General features: G+C 46.5%; 1 protein-coding gene across 2 annotated transcripts in view; it reads right to left on the bottom strand.

Moving 5' to 3' along the window:
- The window catches only part of SPEN (spen family transcriptional repressor), a 67220-nt gene extending 46526 nt beyond the window's left edge, over positions 1 to 20694 (bottom strand). The window contains exons 1-2 of one of the 2 annotated variants that reach the window (XM_062507764.1): positions 20572 to 20694; positions 2404 to 2724 (exon numbers count right to left, since the gene is read on the bottom strand). In XM_062507764.1, coding sequence (XP_062363748.1) covers positions 2404 to 2724; positions 20572 to 20654 — 404 coding nt within the window. In that variant the 5' untranslated portion in view covers positions 20655 to 20694. The remainder of the gene's footprint in view (positions 1 to 2403; positions 2725 to 20571) is intronic. The other variant, XM_062507763.1, reaches the window with a different exon arrangement.
- Between the last annotated feature and the right edge of the window lie 1944 nt (positions 20695 to 22638).

Below are 22638 nucleotides of genomic sequence, written 5' to 3'. Positions count from 1 at the left end.
TTTTAAATTGAGAAAGGCTCAGTGATCTGAATTAGTGTGATCTCTCTAATAAAGAGACAGTAAAACTGATAGATAAAGGAACAATACAAATAGTTGAGTATTTCAATTTAGACAAGTACCAGAATGGTACATCTTTGCTACATCCACAAAAATGGAAGATCCAGAATGGTTATTTTGAACATTTAAAATATACTTCTAAAATTCTAAATATGTCTGGGCAGCCAAAATTAATTAAAAAATTAATTATCCATCTTATGAAGGACATTTCAACCTTTTTTTTTTCCCAGCCTTCTCTCTCAGCTTCTTCCTTCAGAATCTGTGTCACTTCAATCCCCTGAATCCTGATAACCCAATTCTGACTTGTGCCTCCTCCTCCCCTGCATCACAGTTCTAGTTCAAATGGCAGAAATATTTCAGGGATCTTTTATAAATTGAAAATGGGATTTGAATCTTTATTCGATTAGCATCTCAGGAAGTTCCTTCCATTCCTTCTCCAATGAATCACTAGATCCTTAATCCTCTCAATATATTCACTCTCTGTTGTTAAGTTGTGATTCATACTAACCTTTCTATAGGGCTCCCTCACATCTTGCCTGCATATTTTCTCTCAAATTATATACAAAAAACTACTTAGCCAGTGCAAGAGAATGTCATTAACTTTTACATCTGCTTGAAATTCACTGTTGCGTTTCTGTTTCCATTACCATTTGCTCGCAACAATGGAATTTTGAAAGCTATTTCAGAATCTGGCACAGAAATGTGTCTCTGTTTTGGTTCTTTTTTCCCCCTTTTGAAGGGCCAAGATCAACAATTTTACAAATGTTTGCATTTAGCATCCTACAAAGTGTTAATCAGTGAGAGCTGATTTAATGAGGTCAGAGAAAAAGCAGTATTTTCTAGAGGTTACTGCTACAGAGCTGACAGAAAGAACAAATCCTTATCCATGAGAAGGACACAGAAGACAGACAGAGGAAGCAGAGCTGAACAGCTACTGCCTACAGTGCTTTCTTCATTTATCTATTAGTACTAAGTGCTACTGGAGTTAGTGGAAAGAGAGGGTTTGACTTGGGTTAGGAGAGGGGCTAATATACACAGGGCAGGACATACCAACCTTTTCCAAGTGTGGAAACACGACCTATATTCCCAATTAAATCTAGGGAGAGAATTGTGAACATAACTTCCCCAATTTTGGCCCCTCTTACAGGGGTAATCCACCTTCTTAATGGGCAAGGGTGTCAAATGATATTTTAGATGAACCAACAAGAAAAAAAAAATCTTAGCGACAAGACACAAAAAAAAAAATTCCACTGGACCGAAGTAGTCCCAGACTGAAACCGTAACTCTGAAACCCCCAGACTTCTTTCTTGAGACAGAAGGTTCTTAAATAGATCCATAATTTTAATTTCCAGCCCTAAGTCTGAATCAAGGAGCTGGCAGAAGATCCCCCGAGGCCCCTCACGCTGCTGCCAGCAGGCATCCTCTGGCCGCCTTGGTAACCATCCAGCCCAGTCACTTCTCACTGGTGTATCCACAAACGGGTATTAGCACCACGTCCTTAAAGCTAAAGTATGTTTAATGTGGAGCAGCAGAGAGCTTTTTAAAAGACTAGACAGTAATCCACTCCCCATGGCTACTGGCGTCTTGACTGTATACCATCCAATAAATTCAAGGCAGTAGTTCTTATCCCAGCTTTAAAAAAGAAATAAACTATAATTTCCAAAATTTAATAATGTCCGTCATCTCTTTTTGCCAATACCATCAGAAAGAATAATCCCAATAACTTGGAAATTATGTAGATCCAAAATGGAACCATCACAAGCTGCCTTCAGTCTTCTCCATCCAAGCGTTATTTCCACGGCCAAGTGTTGTCGGTAGAATCCAAGGGGTGCATCATTAAAGTCTACTATGAATTTTGTGGTGACAATCCAATTAACATACCCGCTGCGTATAGTGAGAACTGAGAGCTAGACATGAAGCTTTCATCGAATTCTAGGTTCTAGTATTCCGAAGATACTCCACAGAGAACTTCACCACATGTTGTAGAGTAACATAGCTCCATCTGGCAGCAGAGATACATCCAGCAAGGCCTTAATATTATCCAAGAAATGGGATCGCTACTTCTAGAAAAGAGTAACTCCAATTCGATGCTGGCCAAAGGAAATCTTCCATCTTAGAACCACCTTATTTCAAATGTAGGTAATATCCAACCAGCTGAAGGACACATCCTCTATGGATCCACAAGGTACCAGCCACTGGGATAGAAATCACTTCCGTTTCCAACCCAAAATAGGAAACACAGATAATTCCCAAAATTTTAAATCCATCAGGGGACCCTAGATACGAGTTTGTGTTTCTCACCATATCAAATACAAAATACCTGCCTAGAGAAACCTTGGAACTTACCCATCAAGTCTCCGCTCATAACGTCCTTCCCGTGCATGAAGTGATGGTGGGGGACCATAAGTGGGCCCCCCACCACCTCCTCTGAACCCAGAAACCTCTCTACTACGAGATGCTATGGAAACTGTATCATCCAATCCCCGTGCAGCACTGGGAATGGTTCCTGGCTCATTATAATCCGTCCGTAGGTCTCTATCTCCCATTTTGTTGACAGAGTTGTGTGCCTTCTGGGCACTTTTAATGTCCACAAAATCCACAAATGCTGCCACTCCGCCTTCCGACCCCCTCTTAGGGAGGATTTTGACACTTTCGACACGTCCATATCTGGAAGAGAAAAAAGCAGAGCACACACATTAGTGCTGGTGGGAAAAGACTACGTTTAATAACATTGCCTCCTGCAAAATCAACATCCATCCCTTCACCCTTCCCTTGTGCTAGGAAAATCAATCATTGGGAGACACCAAGAGGGAAAAAGCCATTTGGAGAGGGGGAAAAGCCACTTAGACTTTGCATGGGTTACATTTAAACTCCTCTCTCACAATGTGGGGAGCCTACCATGAGATCATCCTTTTTTCAGCAAAAGAGTAGCAGCAGCTGAAGAAATAGAAAGGCGTTCACAACCAGAGCACCCTGCACATCGTTAGTCTGACACAATTAAAGAGGCACAATTAAAACAAAACTGCGTCAGGAGGAAAAATACAGCCAGCCAACAATTTTCTTATGCGACAAATGACCTTGACACTGCAATTCCTCTACTTCGATCTGTATTTAACCCAGTCTCTCCAATGTGAGCCTCATTCCTGATCTCAAACCCATCTACTTCCACACCTTGCAGGACACATGGGCAGCACAGACCCCCAGACCCAGGTGCTGCTGGGGTTCAGCCTCCCATCCCCACTCCAGGCCCAGCTGCCCAACAGAAGCTGAGAAATGCCAGAAGGAATGTGACACCACCCTAGGTAATGTATGATAAGTAACTGCAACACCGGCACTTACGGATGAGTAAATGTCTGTGCAAAATAAAAATGAACCCAAACATGTTTGTGTACACAAAGAAACAAGATGTAAAAACACATTTAAATAACTTGCATCCACTCACAGCAGAAAGGACAAGCTGGGTGGGATGAGCACAGTGATGTTTTAACAGCCAACAACTGCAGGGTTTGGCTGCTCAGTTCTCTCAGCCAAAAGATTCTGAGCAAACCAGGGAAAAGCTTTGAACTCCACTTGGTAATCCAGGACAAGAAAAGGCAGAAAGTGTATTTTTGAATGTGCCGACATGGAGTAAAGGGATGCACAAATGAAAAACCTCATTGGGAAGTATTTGTAAACTCCACGAAGAATTATTTTGAAAATATTTCTATGTACAAAGGCAGCACAAGGCCAGGCAGATGTAAACAGACCTTACACAGGCAAAACTGCTCTCAGCCACACACGCAGAAAGAAGGGAATAGCTGTCAGATACTGGAGCTGCCTCGGTTTTGTGCCTGTCTTTTCCTACACCTTACAATTTCATCATTGTTATTGGATGACTAATCCTCAAATACAATCTGAAAACCTGCCTCACTGGCTGCTGCCTTCTCATTCCAGCCTGACCTACTACACTTATATATAACCTGGTTTGGATTTAGAGCCCTTTTTCCCCTGGTTTATACTCCATTGAACATGGTTGTGTGCACAAACAAGAGCATCTTCCAAGAAAAAAATGCCTTGCTGGGCATAAAAAGACAGGGTCATACACAACACATGATCCTGCCTCACAGCTGTCCAGGGCTGAGTTTGTCACCTTTGTGCCCCTGGGTATAGCACAGCGATGTAAGTTCTTGGGAGTTTCCTAATCTGTAATGCTCTGGTTATTTCTTGTTTCTTTGTATTTTATTTAATTAAAAGTTTCAAATAATGGCAAAAGGAACTGCAGGAAAACTGCTTCTCAAAACATGCTCTCTTCCGAAGGTGGGTTTGGTTATCTTGCCTTGAAAGCAAGATTTAGAAAGCTCAGAGAAGTAGGGGAGATGGTTAATAAAATCTGTGTGAGGAAAAAAAAACGGCCTAATTGGATATGGCAGATGTAGAGAGAGCAGGAGAGGGAACAGGAAAGGAAGGAGAGGGAAGGAAAACAGGAGCCTATTTGAGAAAATGTTTGCGCCATGACTGAACATGACCAAAAAAATATGGAAAGTAATTAGGAATCCTAGTTAAGATCACCCTTTAAAATATTTCAGTGCCAGTTCTCTGCAAAGAAAGATGGACTCCAACTCTGATATCTAAACCATGTAGTTCCCAAACTGACTGGTTAGAACACACACCTTCCTTTTGCTCACTGTACTGACACGTTCAGTTTCTGGCAACAGGAGCCCATATTTGCCTTCAATCTTCAAGGGAGAACAGGATTAAGATACTACTGGTAATGCTAACAATATCTCTAAAATCCTAGCTGTCCTCCAAAGTGCAGCCACCATGGCCCACCTTACACAAAGCACTGCCTGCCAGTGACATCAGAGCTGGGTTCTGAATAACTGCCTGCTCCTCACCTTGACAATTACTAGCTAATTCTGAAATCCTAACAAATACATGTTATTATACATACACGATCAGAACGCAGTCATTCTTTTGCTGCAGAAGATGCAGAATGTGTTTAAAATGTACAAATAGCTGAACTCATGCTGCCCAGAAAGCAGAGAGGATACAAAACACCAGTGTAATAAGGTCCCCATCTACAAAAAAAAAAAAAACACCTAGCAAAAATCACCTTCCCAATATGAATTTTTACATTGGAAGATGTGTACTTCGGTTATTATTTTCTTTTCCTAAATAAGAAATGGATGGCGGAGGTTTCTACTGTACTGCAGCCATGGTGTTAAATAACTCCACTCCGAGACGGCACCTGTTAATTCCCCTGTTATCCAGGTACATAAATATATGCTGTGCTTTGGTGTCCTGCCCCATACCCTTAACAGGCCCTGAGGTTAATCTCTGGCAATCGCCTTTGCTGAAAGCAAGGGAGGCAGGCGGGAGGAGGAGAAAGGGAGCAGAAGGGGGGATGAAAGAAAACCGAGGAGCAGAGAGCCCTGAGTATTCCAGGGCAGCTGCTGGAAGAGGAAGGTTTGCCTCAGTCCTGTGACTGCAGACATCCTCCGGTCCCCACAGCGTGGATGAATGTGCCGAGTGATCCGGCCCGGCCGCACCCATTGGCGTCTCTCCGAGCTGCTCCTGTCTTGGCAGATGCTGCCGGGAGGAGACCAGGGGGAGAGGAGGGAGATCTGCAGCGCTGCATCACCACACGGCTTCACTGCAGCACAGTAACATTACACGGGAAAAATCACGACACTTTCTGAAAGGCCAGGGGAAGAGAGATGGCGAGAGCACCACGCTTCCTTACGCGAAAGCAAAGCATGGTCAGAGGAGCAACCTTTGTCCCGGCAGAGGGCTGGGAAGAGGGGACAAAAGGCCAGGAGAGACATGGCCGCGACCTTTGGTAGCGTTGGCAGAACAGCTCCTTTCAACCTTCGCCTCCTATCGCTACACCTGTGCGTCAGCCCTTCCCAAGGCTGCGTTTTGCAATCGCTGCCAGACCAACAAAGAGGTGCCTTCGCTCGGCTCCCACTCCGCAGACTCGAACGAAAACAAGGCCGTTTAGTGCCTCTTTCCCATCCACAACGCCTGCCGATTAATCATTAACTCCACATCTTAACGAAGGAGGCCCGAGGCCGTGTTTTCGGCGGGCTTTACAGTTCAACCTGAAGCAGAAGAGACGAGGACGTGCGGGAGCTGTTATGTCCCTCCAGCAGCACAGCACAACCAAAGCACCCGGCTGTAAACACACATCGAGCAACCCTTGCAGAAAAAAGTTGCTCAATAATCACTGCTCAAACAAAGCCACGCTAATCCAGCTTTTCAGACAAAGAAAAGGAATTCATAACTTAAGCATTATCGGTTTATTCACTGTAGATCAAAGCACCTCTATATTCAAGCAGCTGAAATGTCTCTGGGCTCTTGGCACGGCTGCTCAGCATGCTTCCCTCGCTCTCCAGCCTTTCGTCCTCCCCAGCTCTTCCTCCCAAACCAGGAGACAGCACAGCCGGGCTGGGAGACGCAGCCTCCGCCAATGCAGGGCCGGGTTGGTTCCTCCTCCCCAGGAGCGACGTGTCACTCAGGCACAGCCAAAGTCATCCCGCACCCTGCAGCCCTCCCTACGCCGGGGATCGGCATCCTCGGCTCTCCAGCTCTAATAAGCCATTTCAGCTCAGCTGCTCACTCTGAACACTCTTCCTGCACGGTCCCTGCTGTTCCAAGCAACAACATTCTAAACAAAGCATGGACTATGAGAACATTGGTCAGTAACTGTGTAGTAAGCAAACCTTACTGCTTAGCTGCAATATTCTATAAACTGATTAGGATCTTTACAGGACAATCTGTACATGATAAGAAAAGGTGGGCTGAAGCAAGGGAGGTTTGCTTCTAACATAAAGCAAATCCCACTTTAAATCACAGTATCTTCCTATTTCTCTTGCTGTGCTCCCCACAAGCTTGTGAAGACCTTTCCTACCCAACCATCTTCATTACTGACATGTTCTGCAGGTCAGCTACATCCTGACCAAAGAAACTTCATTGCATTTTTATTTAGAAGCTGGCGCCGCACTCCATTCCACATACTACTAAATGTAACAGACACTGCAGGACCCAGAACAACGCAGGAGCTTTTTTTCAGTGTGTTTCTGCACCATCCATTACAAGCAGGATTTGAAAAGCTGCTCCAGTACAGCAGAACATCTGAGTATTTTGTATTCACTCAGGTTCCCTTTGACTGCAGCCAGGTATCTTTAGCCATCTGAAAAGCTCAGCTGATTTTGCTGTGCCACACTCAAACTCCTTCCTCCTCCATGATTATATAACCCCAGCAAGCCCCAGCCTGCATTATTCAGTAAAACACATAGCTTGAAGCTTTCCTTGGCCAATCACATTCCTCTGGCTTTGTTGTTATTTCATAACAAAATAATGTGTCCTGAAATAATACTTCACCAGATGTTTGTGCCACTTCTCATTCCTAACAACAAATCAGTTCAAATACCCCACGCTAGGGATACTCCAGCCCTGCATTTCCCCTGCCCAAAATAGGTCTGCTCTAGGTACAGGGAATTCCAGGATATGCAGATAGTAAACCTCCATAAAGCAGGATGCCATCACTCTCCACAGGGGTTTTTAGCCAGGCTAATGGGTATCTGCTGAGTCCATGAACATCAGTTCTAAGGTCTTCTGCTATCATGGATGCTCATTTCACAGCTTGACAAACTTGGCCCACCACAACAGCACGTGTAGACACTTTCCAGCCATAGAACACACAAAATAAGAGAGAGCACTGACCACACTGGGATCTTACCAGAAGCAGGACACCAAGCCACAGGAACAGCTATCCTGCAGAAATCCTGTTTGGAGCTAAGCACCAGCCTCCAGTACCACCAGCTCCCAGCAAGAACCACACAGAGAGCGTCTCCCACCCGCACCGCTCACAAAAGGTGTTTAATATTCACCACTGTAAGAGTTCCTGAGCCAACAACACAAAGGGAACTTTGATTAAACTCAAAGATTATGGCACTGCAACTGATCACAACGAGGGCAGTAATACAATAAATGAAATACGCAGCAGTTCAAACACGCTTATCCTAAGGAAATTACATCCCGCCATGTTCCAAGCTTCATATTCATTATAGCCACATGCTTTATTGCCATAAAATTTATATATACACTTACAATTTTTTTTTGTTAGAAAGGGAATTTCATATGTAGAGTGATACAAGATGGTATTTCACCACCTTCCAACCTGAGCAGCACAAGTCTTTGGAATTAAACTGTGCCTCAAGTAATGCAGAGCATTATTCAAAATTTGACAGAATCATTACATGCCTGGCATGGAAGGAGACTTGGGGACTGAGAGACACAGGACAAATCAAGGCATCTAAACAAAAAACACTCAAAATTGCACTGACTATTTCATAAATATAGTAACTAATGTGCAGCAGACAGCAAAATCAGGGACAGACCATTGAGAAGAGTGAGTACAGGGTTGGGATGAAAATCATTCAAATTTACTGAAATGAATGTTGATAGAAACAAGCAGAATTCCACCATCCTGGAAAACTACACTTAAGTCTAACAAATGTGGGGAACTGTCACCTGTTGAGGCTCAATCATTTCACTCTGTAGGACTGCCCGGGCCAGCAGCTGCATGCAGGGCAGACCAGGAGCAGTATTACACTATGGACAACTCGCTATCATGTCCTGGTTGGCTCCCTCACCAACTGGGTCCTTCACACACTCCACAAACCTCCCAGACTGCTTCCCCTCTGCTATATTTCCAGGAGACATGTCGTGGAGTTTAAGTCTCCCACAAGAACAAGAGTGCTTGTGAGACTTCTCCCAGCTGCTAAGAGAGTATTTCTTTCTCTTCAGATGAAACTGGTCTCCTGGTTGGGTGATCTAGAACAGACTCCCATTGGGATATTTACCTTGTTAGCCGTCCCACCATTCTTTCCCATAACCACTAAACCCTAACACCGCCATCATTAACCTCTAGACAATCCAAACACTTCCTAACACACAGGGCTACCCCACCACCTCTCCTTCCTTGTCAATTCCTTCTGAAGACATCACAGGCATTCACTGCAGAACTCCAGTTGTGTCAGCCATCCCCACCATGATTCCACAATGGCAACTCATGCCATCATCTCCTGCTGTACGATGGTTTCCAGCTCCTCCTGTTTCTCACCCATGCTGGGGGCACTGGTGCAGATAAATTGCTGTGTCTATAAAGATAAGACACAGCAAGCAGCTGGGACAGCACTCTGGACAATCACAAGTAGCAAAGCTAATCCATGAGTGATAAATCCAAGAGACATGCACCTCTGAAATCCTTCACCTTCCCAGTGTTAAGCAAAATAAAAGCTCCTTGTATTACAAGGAGCTCTGGTTTTCAAGCCACACCAAGAACAGCCCTTATGACGACGATTCAGAAACATGCCCTAATTACCATGCTCCCATAATTTTCAAGATTACAATCTGAGATACTTTAAAACCTGTTTAGAGTGATCTTTATTGGCTCTGTGACCTTTGGGGGGAGAAAAACAATGTTCTTCAGGGCATTCTTCACAGCTCTTCTTCTAGCAATAAAGATCTTCAGGGAAACATCAAAATCAAGGAGCAGAAACTAATCAACCAGGTTACAGAGGTCAGCTGAACAATCCTGGTGTGAATCCTGAGCTCAATGCTCATACTTTCGCGCTCCTGCCCCAACACCCAAACCACTCGAACCCAGACCCCTCTGAACTTTGCAGCTCCCTCTGGCCCACAACAGCACTCAATGGGAAATCTCCCGACTACAAACAGGGGTTTTGTTAATGACATACAGCACGTGTTCCTGCCATACACAGAAAACAGCCAGGACTTTGTCTGCACACATAATCCCTCCCTAAGAGATGACAAAGTAGGAAATTAAAAAGCTAGCATAGGCACATTCACCGATACTCCTGATACCTCTGGTATTTAGAAGTAACATGCTCAACAGATCAGATAGTCCAGAGATAACTCCATGCTGGAACAAGTGCTGGTCTCTTGCTTTACAGCTCAGCCAAATGCTCAATTTTAAGACCCCAAGTAAGAGTGATTCCTAATGAAGACACTTTATTTATGTCTTCAATGCAAAGTGACCTTTTGGATACTGCTGAAATATTAATATATAAATGGAATTACTCTGTACCATAGAGGGAAGAAACAGAATATTTGAACCTGCATTTCCATAGTTGCCACTTTCAGTAGCAACTATTTGATCCAAGAGTCAACACACCAAGAAATTTTATGCAACCCCCATGACAACCAGTTCTGCCATAGATCAACTGTTGCAATCAACACGCATCAGGTCACATGTGAATATAGGTGCATCCAATCCTTAAAATATCAGCCAGTTCCACTGCAAGACCCACAGGACACATAACAGTCCGCAGGAGGAGTCCTAGCAACCTTTCAAACCAGGGCAAAGAGGAGGGCAAGGAAGCCGAACCCATGCTTTGGACATGGGGATTACACGAAGCTGGATGAATAAAATGCCTCTTGGCACTGCATGCATTAATATCCTCTTCACCACAGTCAGCAGTTCCGCTGCTGGCAGTGCCAGGAGAACCTGGTATTGCATCAGCCCAGCCAGAGCTCAACCGCACTGGAGCAAAGGGCTCAACACAACATCAGCCACTTACAGCTGCTAGGGTAACGAGGCACAGCCACCTCAGCCAGCCAGAGAAAGTCTCTTACTAAGGCACTTTTCCTAGTTGCTTTCCTGGAACAATCCAGGAAAAGCATGGAAACACCCATAGCTTATTGGTGTATACATTATTTAAAAAAAAAAAAAAAAAAAAAAAAAAAAAGCAACTTTGTGAGCAGAACTAATGAAGACTTATTTCTTACAGATGCATGTCTTGAGGTCGAATTCTCTGGTGTCCAATAACTGCCAGGTCCCACTGCAGCTTTTCCCACGGTCAGGAACACCTCTCTCCCATGTGGATTCTTTAATGTCTAATAAGGGCTGTGCTCTCACTACAGCTTTTCTCTCCATGGGGTCGCTAATCAGGTCTCTCTCCTCTATTAAAACTGCTTGTTTTCACAAAACTCAAAGGAACGTTGTGTGTCTGAGACTGAATATCCCCTTTGCCCTCAGGTTTAGCTGAAACTGGCAAATGGGTTCAAAATTTATTAGAGAAGATATATATACACATGGCAGCTCAAACTTGGTCTCCAAGCAGATAAGAATAAATATCACTATTTGCAGAAGCACAGAAAGGTTATAGAAATATGTAGGAACTCTGCACGTTCAGCTGTGTTATCTCAAGCACAACGAGCTGTGATTCTTTATCCCCAGCCTACACATATGCACACCTTCACGTTCCTACATGCTAGACACAGAGCTGCTGAATTCCATCTCCAGGGCATTTTTTTTCTTCCAGCTTAAAGCATAATCTGCAGATTTGCTTCAAAAACACCAGTGGTGATAGGCTATGTTCAACGCTTTCTGCAGGGGAATTGCTCAAGCCTGTTCTTTTGCATGGCTGATTTTAGGATTTGTTTGGATTTGATGTTAAGAACATGCTGCATTGCAACTGTAGGGGAATCTCTCGATTAATCAGTTTTTTTCACTCTTACATGAAAGGGTTATTCCCCATCTCACTTTTGCTTCTCCAAGCTCCGTTTTGCATGTATTTGGCAGCAGATGGAGGAAGATGCAGAGTCACATTATGGTCTTTCTGCCATGCTGCAGAGCACCTGAGATGTGGATCATCTTGAAGCTTTGGAAGTCTTGGTCCCACTGGTACAGACTTCTCCAGCAACAGACATTTACAACCTCTTCTCCCAGGTTTTGTATGCTTTCCAGAAAACAGTACTTCAGAAGAAAAAACCTGTTTAATTTGTCTGTGGTCTCTGAAACGACCTCAAGTGATGGAACTGCTCTTCCCCTCCAAACTTCAACTGGCTTTGAACAAGTGACAAGCTTTATTTCAGCCCACAGGTCTGACAACTTAAAATTCATTTCTGACAGGAATCAGCCACAGATCCAAGGACTCTCAGTCAAATTCCCAACCACAGAAGCTCACCAATGCTAAGAGGTTATGATCTTGACACCAGGGAGGAAATCCAGCCAGTTCCCAGCCAGTCCAGCCACTCCTGCTCTGCCACACCAGCCAGTCACCAAACACACATGTGCAAATGTTATTTCTTTGCCTCGTGACTCACCGCTTCCATCGCCCTGGAGAAAGTGCTTGTCCTGTGACTAAACCAACTGGCAGCATAGTCCTTGGCATGAGCCAGGTGTCAGGCCAAGGAAAATAATGCTCCCCACTGACAAGTGCCCAGCAAGAGCCTGGCACACACTCAGGTGTGTTTTGTCTGCAGTGACTACCTGTGCTCTAGGCGCTTTCTCCACAGGTGAGAGCCTGGGACTTTCTAGAGCCGAGCTCGTGAACCAGCCAGACTTTAATGGCTTTCCTTCCAGTACAACTCAAAAGTTTTGCAAAGCTGAGCTGGAAACTTGAGTTTCATCGCAACAACAGGTGAGGTTTCACACCTTGGCTTTATGAGCTGACTTAAAGGAGGCCTCACCACACCAAAGACTTGAGCAGAGCTGTATCTGGAGGTGAACACACATACTACCAGACCAAGAGGTTCCTCCTGGGGTTCAAGGATACACCACACAACCAGATACACCAACACAACCACTGGGAAAGCTGCTCCCTCATTTTATGCCTTTTCAGTGACCAGCTTCACCTTTAAGTTGAAAAATCAGACTGACACCAGATAGACAAGAGCATTAACTGCAGCCAACCGAGAGGCTGCAAACCCTGAAAGGATGTAGAGGAAGAGATGCTTCCTGAGCTCAACTGCTGCCAAAAAATGGTGTATCTCACCCACAACCAGCGTTATCATCTACAACATCAATCTTTAAGCCACTTCTATTTTTCAAATGTGGCAAAGCTTCTCTGCTACTAATTCTTCCAATAAGTTATTTCAGAGTTAAGAAAAAGACCAAAGGTTTACTGAGACTTTGATTACAAGGCAGTGACTGTGCTGGCCAGTTGCTGTCTGGATGCATATCCAGCTGCCTTCCTAAGAGCAGCATCTCACAGATCCCACGAAATTAAATCAAACGTTGATTACATATACAAGAGAGATACTCATCCACCCTGAGATTTTATTCCCCTCACAGCTAGGATGCTAATGAGGCCGGAAGACTTCTTTCCCCTCCAAAGATGACTTCTTTAAATGTACAACTTGGCCATTTATTTTTCTTATTTTGCCCTATTAACTATTACAGGTCACCTGCAGCTGCCACAGAGAGCCTAAAGAGGGACATTTAAACGAGCCTCTGTGATGTCTTTGGCAGCCATCACTGTTAATGAGGACTGGAGGTATTCACCCAGCCGCAGGAGCAGATGGACCATGGCCGGAGCTTTGTGCTGTGCGGAAGCAGGGAACACCTCATTGAAGACACAGGGAAAGCTGTGACAGGGACACCAAGTTACTCGCAATGAATCCCATGGATAGCAAACACAACCAGGTCAGTTTTCTTTCTGGAGAAAAACTCTAGGTGATTCACTACTTGCTTAAACAAAATAATTCACAATCTGGCCAATCTTTATGTTGAGCTAAAAGATGGTTTCAAATCCAGTTCTGACTGGGTACCTGACCACCTTCATGACAGGAACTTGATCTGAACACAGCTCTCATTTCCTACCACACTGGGAATAATAAAAGATGGAAGCGCCTCCATTTGGACAGAGGGGCATCCAAGAGGAACACACACTGGTCAGAACTATCTCACCAGCAGTATCCGACAGACAGCCCTGCAGATCATCCATTCACCCTCCTTCCAGAGATGTCTGGACTTCTCTGGCTTTTCAGTAGACATATAAGAGCACGCTCAGGGCTTTCTGATCAGATGCGGAAGCTCACGTTCCAGATCTAAGTGTGCTTATATAAAAAAGTGCTTTCAGTTTTAAGTTGTTGAGCCTGATTAAAAAGGGGAAGAGAAAGGAAGCAAGAAAAGCTCCCTTTTGTTCTTAAAAATGTCCAAGCCACTAACCAGAACACAGTTATTGTGAAAGACTGCTGCTCTCCTCCCATGATCAGCTTGTCTGAGCAGAAAACTGATGTTCCTTTTGCACCTTTTCTCACCCAAGTCAGCACAAATGTTTAGACCTCGCACAAGGCACAGACATAAACTCTAGTCCAGAGCCAGCCACACGCAACGGCTAGAGAAGGCATTTCCAAAAAATCCATCCCAGGAAGGATGTTGTTTCCACCAAATTCAGAGGTGCTGCCTTCAATCTCTCCAGCTGACAGACCAGGCTGCAGCATACCCTGGGATATATCTGGTGTATTTATTAAAAGCCAGGAATAATGTTTGTTCCTTTACTGAAGGATGTTATCTTCACACTGCAGGATTTTACAGATTGCAGGAGATGATTACAGAGCGTCAACAGGTTAAAAAATAACTATGGAAATGCACAAACCAAAGCAGTTGCTGTGTTTTATTCATGGTCCAGGAGCCTTCATCACCTCTGAATATGCTGCTGCAGAACAGTGATAAAGATGGCTTTCAGGAGAGATGAGCTGCCATTATTCCCCAAGCAGAAAGGTGAAACCTCCAACTAAGTGTGTGTGCACAATCACCAGGTGGGAAACACTGCTGACTTGTAGCCCAGGTGATGAAAAAAGCAACTTCTTTCTGATTTTCATTAAAAGACTTTCATTAAGAAGTCTTCAGAACGCCACAAAAACTTGAGCAAAGGAAAGCAGCAAGGCTGGCTGTACACAGTGAATTTCCATCCTCAGGCTCCTGTTCCTCCCACAAGATTCATAAATCAGCATGCCTGAGATGCCACGAAACTCAGAATCTTACTATGGAGATCAATAATTTTTTTTAGTTTATTCTTCAATGTATTGCTCAGGAATGTTTGTCCTTGCAGTCTTTGGTTTCAGGGCATTCTCAAACCTCAGCAAGTTAAATGAATTGAATAAAAAACAAGTAAAGTATCTCACTGGTTCTTATTTTTGGTAGCTACAAATCCAGAGCATATCCAACCCAGTGGCAGCTCCACAGCTCACACCCAACAACAACTCTCTCAAAACCTTCAGCAGCCTAAAAGCAGCCAGGAGGGTGACCCTCAGTTCTACCCCTTTGCAAACATCCTCAGAACAGTTTTGGTGTTCATTCCTTCTCAGGCACCTCTTCACATGCAAAAGGGCATCTCCTCCTCTTCCTCACAACACAACAGCAGCATGAAACCACCACAACAGCAAGACAAGCTGCAGTTGTGACAGATCAGTTCACAAAAACAAAGCTCCTGAGGAGCCCCAGGTCCACCCTGACTCATTCAACATCTGCCTTCTACTTATTTGGATATTTACTTCCTTTTTTATGGAAAGCCAGTGACTGCCTCCCTCAGCAAAGACAAGGACCTAATTTTGGACACACCTTAAGATGTCAATAAAGTCATTTGCTAGGGAACTTGGCATGACATTCTGGCCTATGAAAAGCAAGGAGGAATAAAAAGCCAGTAAACAAGGCTATCACATAGTGAATTTAAGCCTTTATTCATCTCCTGTTCTGACCTGATGAATGGATTTAATACCTTTGAATGACTCACTGGACTGGTTAAGTTCTCAACATATGAATCTGCTTTCTTGTACTCTGCAAGGATTATTTCAGTATTGTACCAAAGGAATTTACAGTAAGGGCAAGAAATACCAAAAGCCAGTATTGTTCTTGAGTAGCTCAGCAACAACAGAAGCTGCTCATATCAAACCATAAATAATCACATCTAAACACAGCCTGGACCTTTGAAGAAACATATGAGAAGAAATAATGCCAGCCAGGCTCAGCAGATGACAGAATTTTGTGACCAAGTGACATCAACTTATCTTTCTACCACAGCTCAGCATATAAAACCACTTAATAGAAGCTTAGTCCAAATCTACACTCTTCGTGGCTTTTCATTAAGTTCTTTGAAATAATTACCCAGCCATTTCCTTGGCCAGTGTGGCGTCAAGCAGCTGCCACCTCAAGTGCAGGCAAAGAGCAGAATTCAGAGCAGCCATGGATCTCAGCCTGCTTGGGAATCACCCTCCGACTCGGTCTGAGGAAACCAGGAGGCAGCTGCAGGCAGACATTGCTGAATAACAAGCCAGGATAGCACAGAGGTGGTGCCTGTGCTGCTTTAGGGGGACTTGTGGATCAGTACTAGGAACAGAATTATTAAAGTTCTGATGGCAAACCACCACCAGAACCAGCACCACCATCACCCCAATGAGCCCTGACTGACCAAGCTGTGCTCCATGCAAGGCTTTCACTGGAACCCACTGAAAAAACTTGCCTCAGGTACCCACTCCCCTTCTGATTCCAGGCAATTATTTTAATCCCCCTGCCCCAGTCTCCCAGCCAAACATCCTACTACAGTCTCTGGATTACATTACTCGTAGCGTTGTAAAACCAGCACAAACAAGTTCTAATGCAGCCCATTAGTCCAGACATCGCTTCAGTAAAACACAGGTGTAAACTGTACCCTCCCCTCCTTCACAGCTCTGATCTGGAAAAGGCAGTACCTCATCTGCGGCAATACCTAAAGTGACACAAATCAAGAGTCAAAACTGGAATAGCTCCTTCTGCAGCCTTACTTCTGTGTTTTCCTACAATAAAAATAAATCTGGGTAGATATCTGTATAGGCTGAGCTGAGTTAGGGTGCAAACACATCCATGTGTTTGCATACCAAGTGATACCCAAGGACTTATTAATCAGTGATCATCAAAAAAACCCAGGGAATACATTTCAGAACTTTACTAGAACACCGGGACCACTGTTCCTTCTAACTCAAGCCAGTTACTGTGGAAAGGCACGGCAAGACCTGCTGGTGTCTGATGTGAGAAATTCTTTCCTCCAAGTGTTCTACACCAGCAGTGGTCGTCATCGTTCTCACCAAGTCACAGCCTGCAACAGAGCTACCAAAATACCCCTACACTACCTCAGTCCACAGCGGTGACACGGAGCAGAAGGCACAGATTCCACCCTCCCAGACCGAATTTACACTCCAAGCCATCAAAACAAAACATTTACTCACAAATTGATCAAATATTCTCTAGGAGCGACTGAAAAGAAACAGACACTTGCTGTCACAGCAGGTTTTTTGCAGTTATGTTTAAAATGCCAACCACTTCTCCAGGAGGTATCCAAAGCATCTCCTGAGAGACAGACACTGGAACATGGTGAAGTCATACAAAGCCCATTTCCCACCCCCAAAAAAAACCCCTGAGAAGTTATCTATCTCCTTCAAGATTACCCAGTAATGCAATGTATTCCACTGATTTTCAAGGAACATATTTGTTTCCTGAAATCCAGGGTTTCTCTTGGCCATGGTTGTCACTGTAAACGTCTTAATTCTCCCCCAGCACAGGAGATTGCACACGACAGTCACATGGTCCATCATTAAGAGGGTTTTATTCCTCTTTGCCCTTTAAAACACCAGTAAAGGGACAAAGCCACATTCTTTCAGATAACGGGAAGAAAACACAGGGAGGAAAAAAAATATGGAAGGGCAGCACTTGTGTTGGGGACAACTGTTACTATATTTAGTTGTCTTGCTCTGCAAGCTGCAGAGCATCTGTTTCAGTGATGGTGAAGGATGGGGTTTTTTCCAGCATTAATTAGGTGAACCCAAACCACTTCTCTGAGCTCACATCTCCCAGATCATAACTTGGATTTGCTACTTATTCCAGCTGAACAGTCTATCTCCAATCCTGGCACTGGTTACTTTTCTATTTCAGGGTGCCTTAATAGCTCAGTTGAAAGGAAATATAGAGCATTAGTTTTTGAAAAAGCAGTATTTGGGCAAGAAACTGAAAGACAATTTAAACGCATTTAAATGCATGGAAAATATCTCCTCTGTAATCTCCTTTAATATCAAGGAAACATATTTTTAAAAGGGCTTCTAGGGAAAAAAATAGCACTGCTCACATAAGCCAGTGCTTCTTGAGACCAGCTTCAGTATTCTCCAATTTGAGAGAAAATTTTATAGCAAGGAGTGTTATTTCCATTCACCTCACTAAACTAACAAACCAATCAGGATCATTTGGGGATAAAGAATAAAAACATCTGTTTCTTCAAAATTCTTAATTCATCCCTTCACAGAATTTCTTGTGATGCTGCAAATCCAAGCAAGGTTCCCATAGTCGGTGGTTAAGCAAAGAGAGGAGGAGAGACAGCAAACCCTCCATACTTCCACCAAGCTCTAAGTTTTAGTTTTCCCTGAATTTTTGCTTCTTTGGAAACAAGATGGTTGTTTCTCAAACTCGCCCCCAGCAGGGCCTGTGCAACAGCCTTGCCAATGGAATTCCATCTGGGAAGGAGAGCATTTCCCAAGCAGAGTGGAAAAACAAACACCCCGGTGAGCTGCACAGAGGTTCCGGGGGTAAGGCGGGTCCCGGCCGCAGCCCATGGAGGTTTGAGTGGTTTTCCCCCAAACTTGCCCCGTTGTCGCGGCTCCCGTGGCTCAGCCTCCCCGCACGCGCTTCGCCCTACTCCCAGGCTGGGGGATGGGTGGGAACCTGGCTCTGCCAAGCCCCGCTCCATCGGAAAAGACATTCTCTCCCAACTACAGAGTCCTTTCCAAGGAGGGAGCAGTCCCCTTCCCACTTCCACGGCCGAACAGCCGCTCTCATTCCCTCTGGACAGAACCACCACGCCATGCAAGCCTTGTGCAGCGTGTGTTCCTTCCCCCAGGCGAGCACGGGCATACAAAGGAAGCCTTGCTCCATTGTCCACCTACAGCACCTACACTGTGAGCCTCAGACCCGGCTCCACACTCACCCCCTCACCCCTTTTCCAGCCACAAATATTTCAGCGGTTACACCCCACAAGCATTCGGAGGCGGCGTGTCATTCCCTCCCCTTGCTGTAGTACCTGCAGCCAAAGGGCTGAAGCGCGTTTTAACTGTTTACTGCCGTGAGATCAACCTCATCCAAACACACAAATCCGGAGCAAACATCACTTTGGAAAAACAGGGAGAAATGTCTGGCTACAAAGCTCCTTACCAAACCTCCCATCGCAATTTGCCGAGGTAAAAACAATCAAAAAAAAAAAGGCAATTAATTCAGCACCTGCCATTTTTCCCATCCATCTCCAAGCAACAGTACCATAGCAACTTTTTCCCTCCTTTAATACATCTTCTAAAAGAGGACGACTGGACAAAATAAAACTGAGGAATTTCACATTTCCACTGTGAAGCGTCTATTCTCTCAGCTAGTTAAAGCAGGAATTAACCAAATAACCCTAGAGCAAGCTTCCTCTCCCCAAAACCTGGCTTTGTACAGCACTGGGTCACATAACCGGGACTTGAGGGACACGACAAACCATCGTGGATACACATCCACCATCCAGCGCGTCGATCAAGCGGCGAATTCTGGGCTCATGGGGATAATAAAGGTGAAAAAAGGTGAAGCTTGATTAAAACAGAGCCATTTCAGAGCGATGAAGATGCAGAGATGGGGTTTGGCTGCTGCAGCAGCTGAGGCCAGGAGGATGGAGGGGGACGCGAGACCCGCAGTCCTTTCACAACAGACGACCAGAAACCAGGGAAGAGGCGTTGGGACCTTCCTTTTTCCCCCTCGGTGTCACCGCATCTATTTTTCCCATGGTGACTCATTATTAAGAACGCTCCGTCATTTCTCCAGCACAGCAAGATTAAAGGAAGCTTCAAAATCCATTTTTTTTCTGCTGCTGGTGGGATTAAAGCAAAGAGCCTGGAGGGGCCATGAGCTGAGCAGGGCTCGTTACTCTCTTTTTCTTCCTAAAAATCAGCTTCCAAGGTGGGGTGCATAAACTTGAGAGCATTTCCACAGGAAAAAGGTGCTGCTGAGGCGGCAAGGGAGAAACCTCTTCCTCCTCCTCCTCGCAGAGAAAGACGGAGGGAGGAGGGAAAAAAAAACAACCATGCAAACAGCTACTACTTCCTTATGAGCGGGATTAACCTATGCAACAACAATAACACAAAAAAAAAAAAAAAAAAAAAAAAAAACAGCACGATATAAGGAGCCCAGAGCGCTTCCCGCATGCAGGATCCCGTGTTTTCTCCGTGGGTTTGTGTGATTTTTCTTTTTCCCCTACAGTCACATTTTCGCAGCTGCAGGAGCTTCGGTTCCTACAGCTCGCTGCACCTCGGGGGGACACGCAGCATCCTCCACGGCTTCAGGTGGGAGGGAAACGCAGTGAAATGGGCGAAAATAAATAGAAAAAAAAGTCCGAACGTTGAAAAATTAAAAAAAAAAAAAAAAAAAAAAGTCGGCCACGCACAGAGCTGCCTCCCAACATCCTCGTCATGGGATCCGTTCCGTGCCGACCGCCGAGACCCACTCGCTGCTGCTCCGTCGTTTCGGGTTCATTTTTAACCATTTTTGTATTTCCCCGCTCCGGCCGCGCCGCCGATCCCGCCATGGAGCGGGTTATTTACAGCGCTGTTTTCCTCCTCCTCCTCGCGGGAACCGCCGTCCCCGCGCATTCCTTCCCCCTTTCCCACGTTTTTCCCCTCGTTTTTCCCCCACCGCGGGTCCGGCAGGACAGGCCCCCCTCGCCGCTCCCCACTCACCGCTTGAAGTGCTCGATGATCTTCTCCTCGCGCACGTTTTCCGGCAGGTTGCCCACCCAGAGGTGCCTGGTTTCCCGGACCATGCTGCGCGGCGCGGGGCGAGCCCGCCGCCCGTGCCCCGGCTCCCGGCCGCCGCCTGCCCCCGCGCCGTGCCGCCGGCCGCCGCTCGCCGCCCGCCGCCGCCTCCGCCTCGCCCTCCGCCCCTTCCGCCGCGGGGCCCGGCCGCCCTCAGCGCCACCGGCCGTCGGACCGCACCATCCCCGCCGGGGGGGCCCCTTGCCCGCCGGGCCGGCTACCGGGCGCCGGGCTCGCTCTCCGCCGCGGCTGCGCTCCCTCGCCGGCTCCCCCCGCCGCGCCGCCCGCTCGCTCGCTCCCGCTGCCTCTTCCTGCTCCTCCTCCGGCAGCGGCAGCGCGGCGCCGCCGCCTCCTCCTCCTCCTCCTCCTCCTCCGCCCCCCCCCGGGCTCCCGCTGCTCCGCCGGCCCGGCCGCGCTCACTAGCTCGCTCTCCCCCCTCCCCTTCCCTTTTCCCTTCCCTTGCCCGCGCCTCGCGCAGCGCCACACGGGGGCCCCCGCGCAGGCGCAGTGCGCCCCGGAGCGCGCGCCGCGAGGCCGGCGGGGAGGCGGGGTGAGAGCGCGCACCGCCCCGTGCGGGGGGAGGGGCGGGGCAGGGAGGGGCTGCGCTTGCGCGGGGCGGGTGGGGCAGTGGGGGTGTGAGACACGGGGGATGAGGGGGTGGGGGGGTGTGGGAATCGGGATGGTGAGAAAACTACTGGGGGGCTGTGAGAACTGGGATGGGGATGTGAGAAAGGTGGGGATGAGAGGATTGTGAAACAGTGAGAGACTAAAACATAATGGGGGTTGTGAGACAGCGGGGGGCACTCTGAAACTATTACTGGGGGGCTGTGAGGATCAGTTCAGGGGCTCTGAAAATTGTAATGGGGACTGTGAGAGTTGTTATGGGGGGCTGTGAGAGATGTCACTGGCTCTGCCAGAATTGTAATGAGGGGCTGTGAGAAACGTCTGGAGGCTGAGAGTCGTGATGGGGCTGTGAGAAACGGGGCTGGGAGACTCATAATGCTGAGCTGGGCCGTTGTAATGAGGAGCTGTGAGAGCCAGAATGGGTTGCACTGCAAGGGCAAGACAGCTCAAAGGAGCTTCACCCAGCCAGGGGCCCCTGCTGATCCCCAAACCTACAGCTTCCCCCAAATCCCATAACGATTCAAAAATCCTGAGCCACAAGCTACCTTCATCCCCAGGTGAGCACACACCCAGTGGTGGCCACTAGGCAGACAGGTAAAAAATCGAGGTGATGGCAGTGAGGGCCCTGCACTGCCCGTGGCTCTGGTGTCCGTAATGGCTCCAAAGGTCAGAGCAACAAACGGTGAGCAGGGCTTCAGGGGGATCACCAAACCCCCCTGGCTGCTCCAAATGCTTCCCTCTGCCAAAACAGGGATGATGTGTCAACCTGAGACACTTCCTCCACCAAAGTAAGGTGGCCGTGTTGTCCTGAGGCACTTCCTCCAACAGAAGTGAAACCACATTCTGTGAAAACCACACACAAAAACCTCCCGCTGTGGGAAGGATTCACCTCCCACCCCCCCAGGGGTTCGCAAAACTCGTTAACATGGGGTGAAGAAATTGCCCATATCACCAGTCTCTAGTTGCCTGAAGTGTCACACCCCAGCTCTGCAACACAGAACTAGGCATTTTTTAACCCACAAGATGTTTCCCACCAAAACATGCCACTGCACTGATAAAACACCTTTTTCTATGTCCCAAAAGGAAAATGCCCAGTCAGTTCCCACTGTGAGACTCCAAGCAGCTTGAGGTCAGGATAAAACACACACCCACAGCCACGAGTGCTGGTGTTTAAAGCCTTCACTGCTTTAATCACACAGCAAACCCTTACTTCAGTACTTTCCATGGCCAAAGTCTCCTGATGACGTTTTGATATTGATCAAACCCATATTTTGTCAGAGCTGCCTTCTGGCACCCAGTCCGGCTGGACACTGTAACCTTCTGGCAACAAGTCCACTTCACTACTGGTCAAAGTCACCAAGCTGTAGT

This window comes from Cinclus cinclus, chromosome 23, assembly GCF_963662255.1.
Source record: "Cinclus cinclus chromosome 23, bCinCin1.1, whole genome shotgun sequence".
In the NCBI taxonomy this organism is placed as follows: domain Eukaryota; kingdom Metazoa; phylum Chordata; class Aves; order Passeriformes; family Cinclidae; genus Cinclus; species Cinclus cinclus.
The sequence above is the reverse complement of the archived record's forward strand: the minus strand, read 5'-3'. Positions and strand labels throughout refer to the sequence as shown.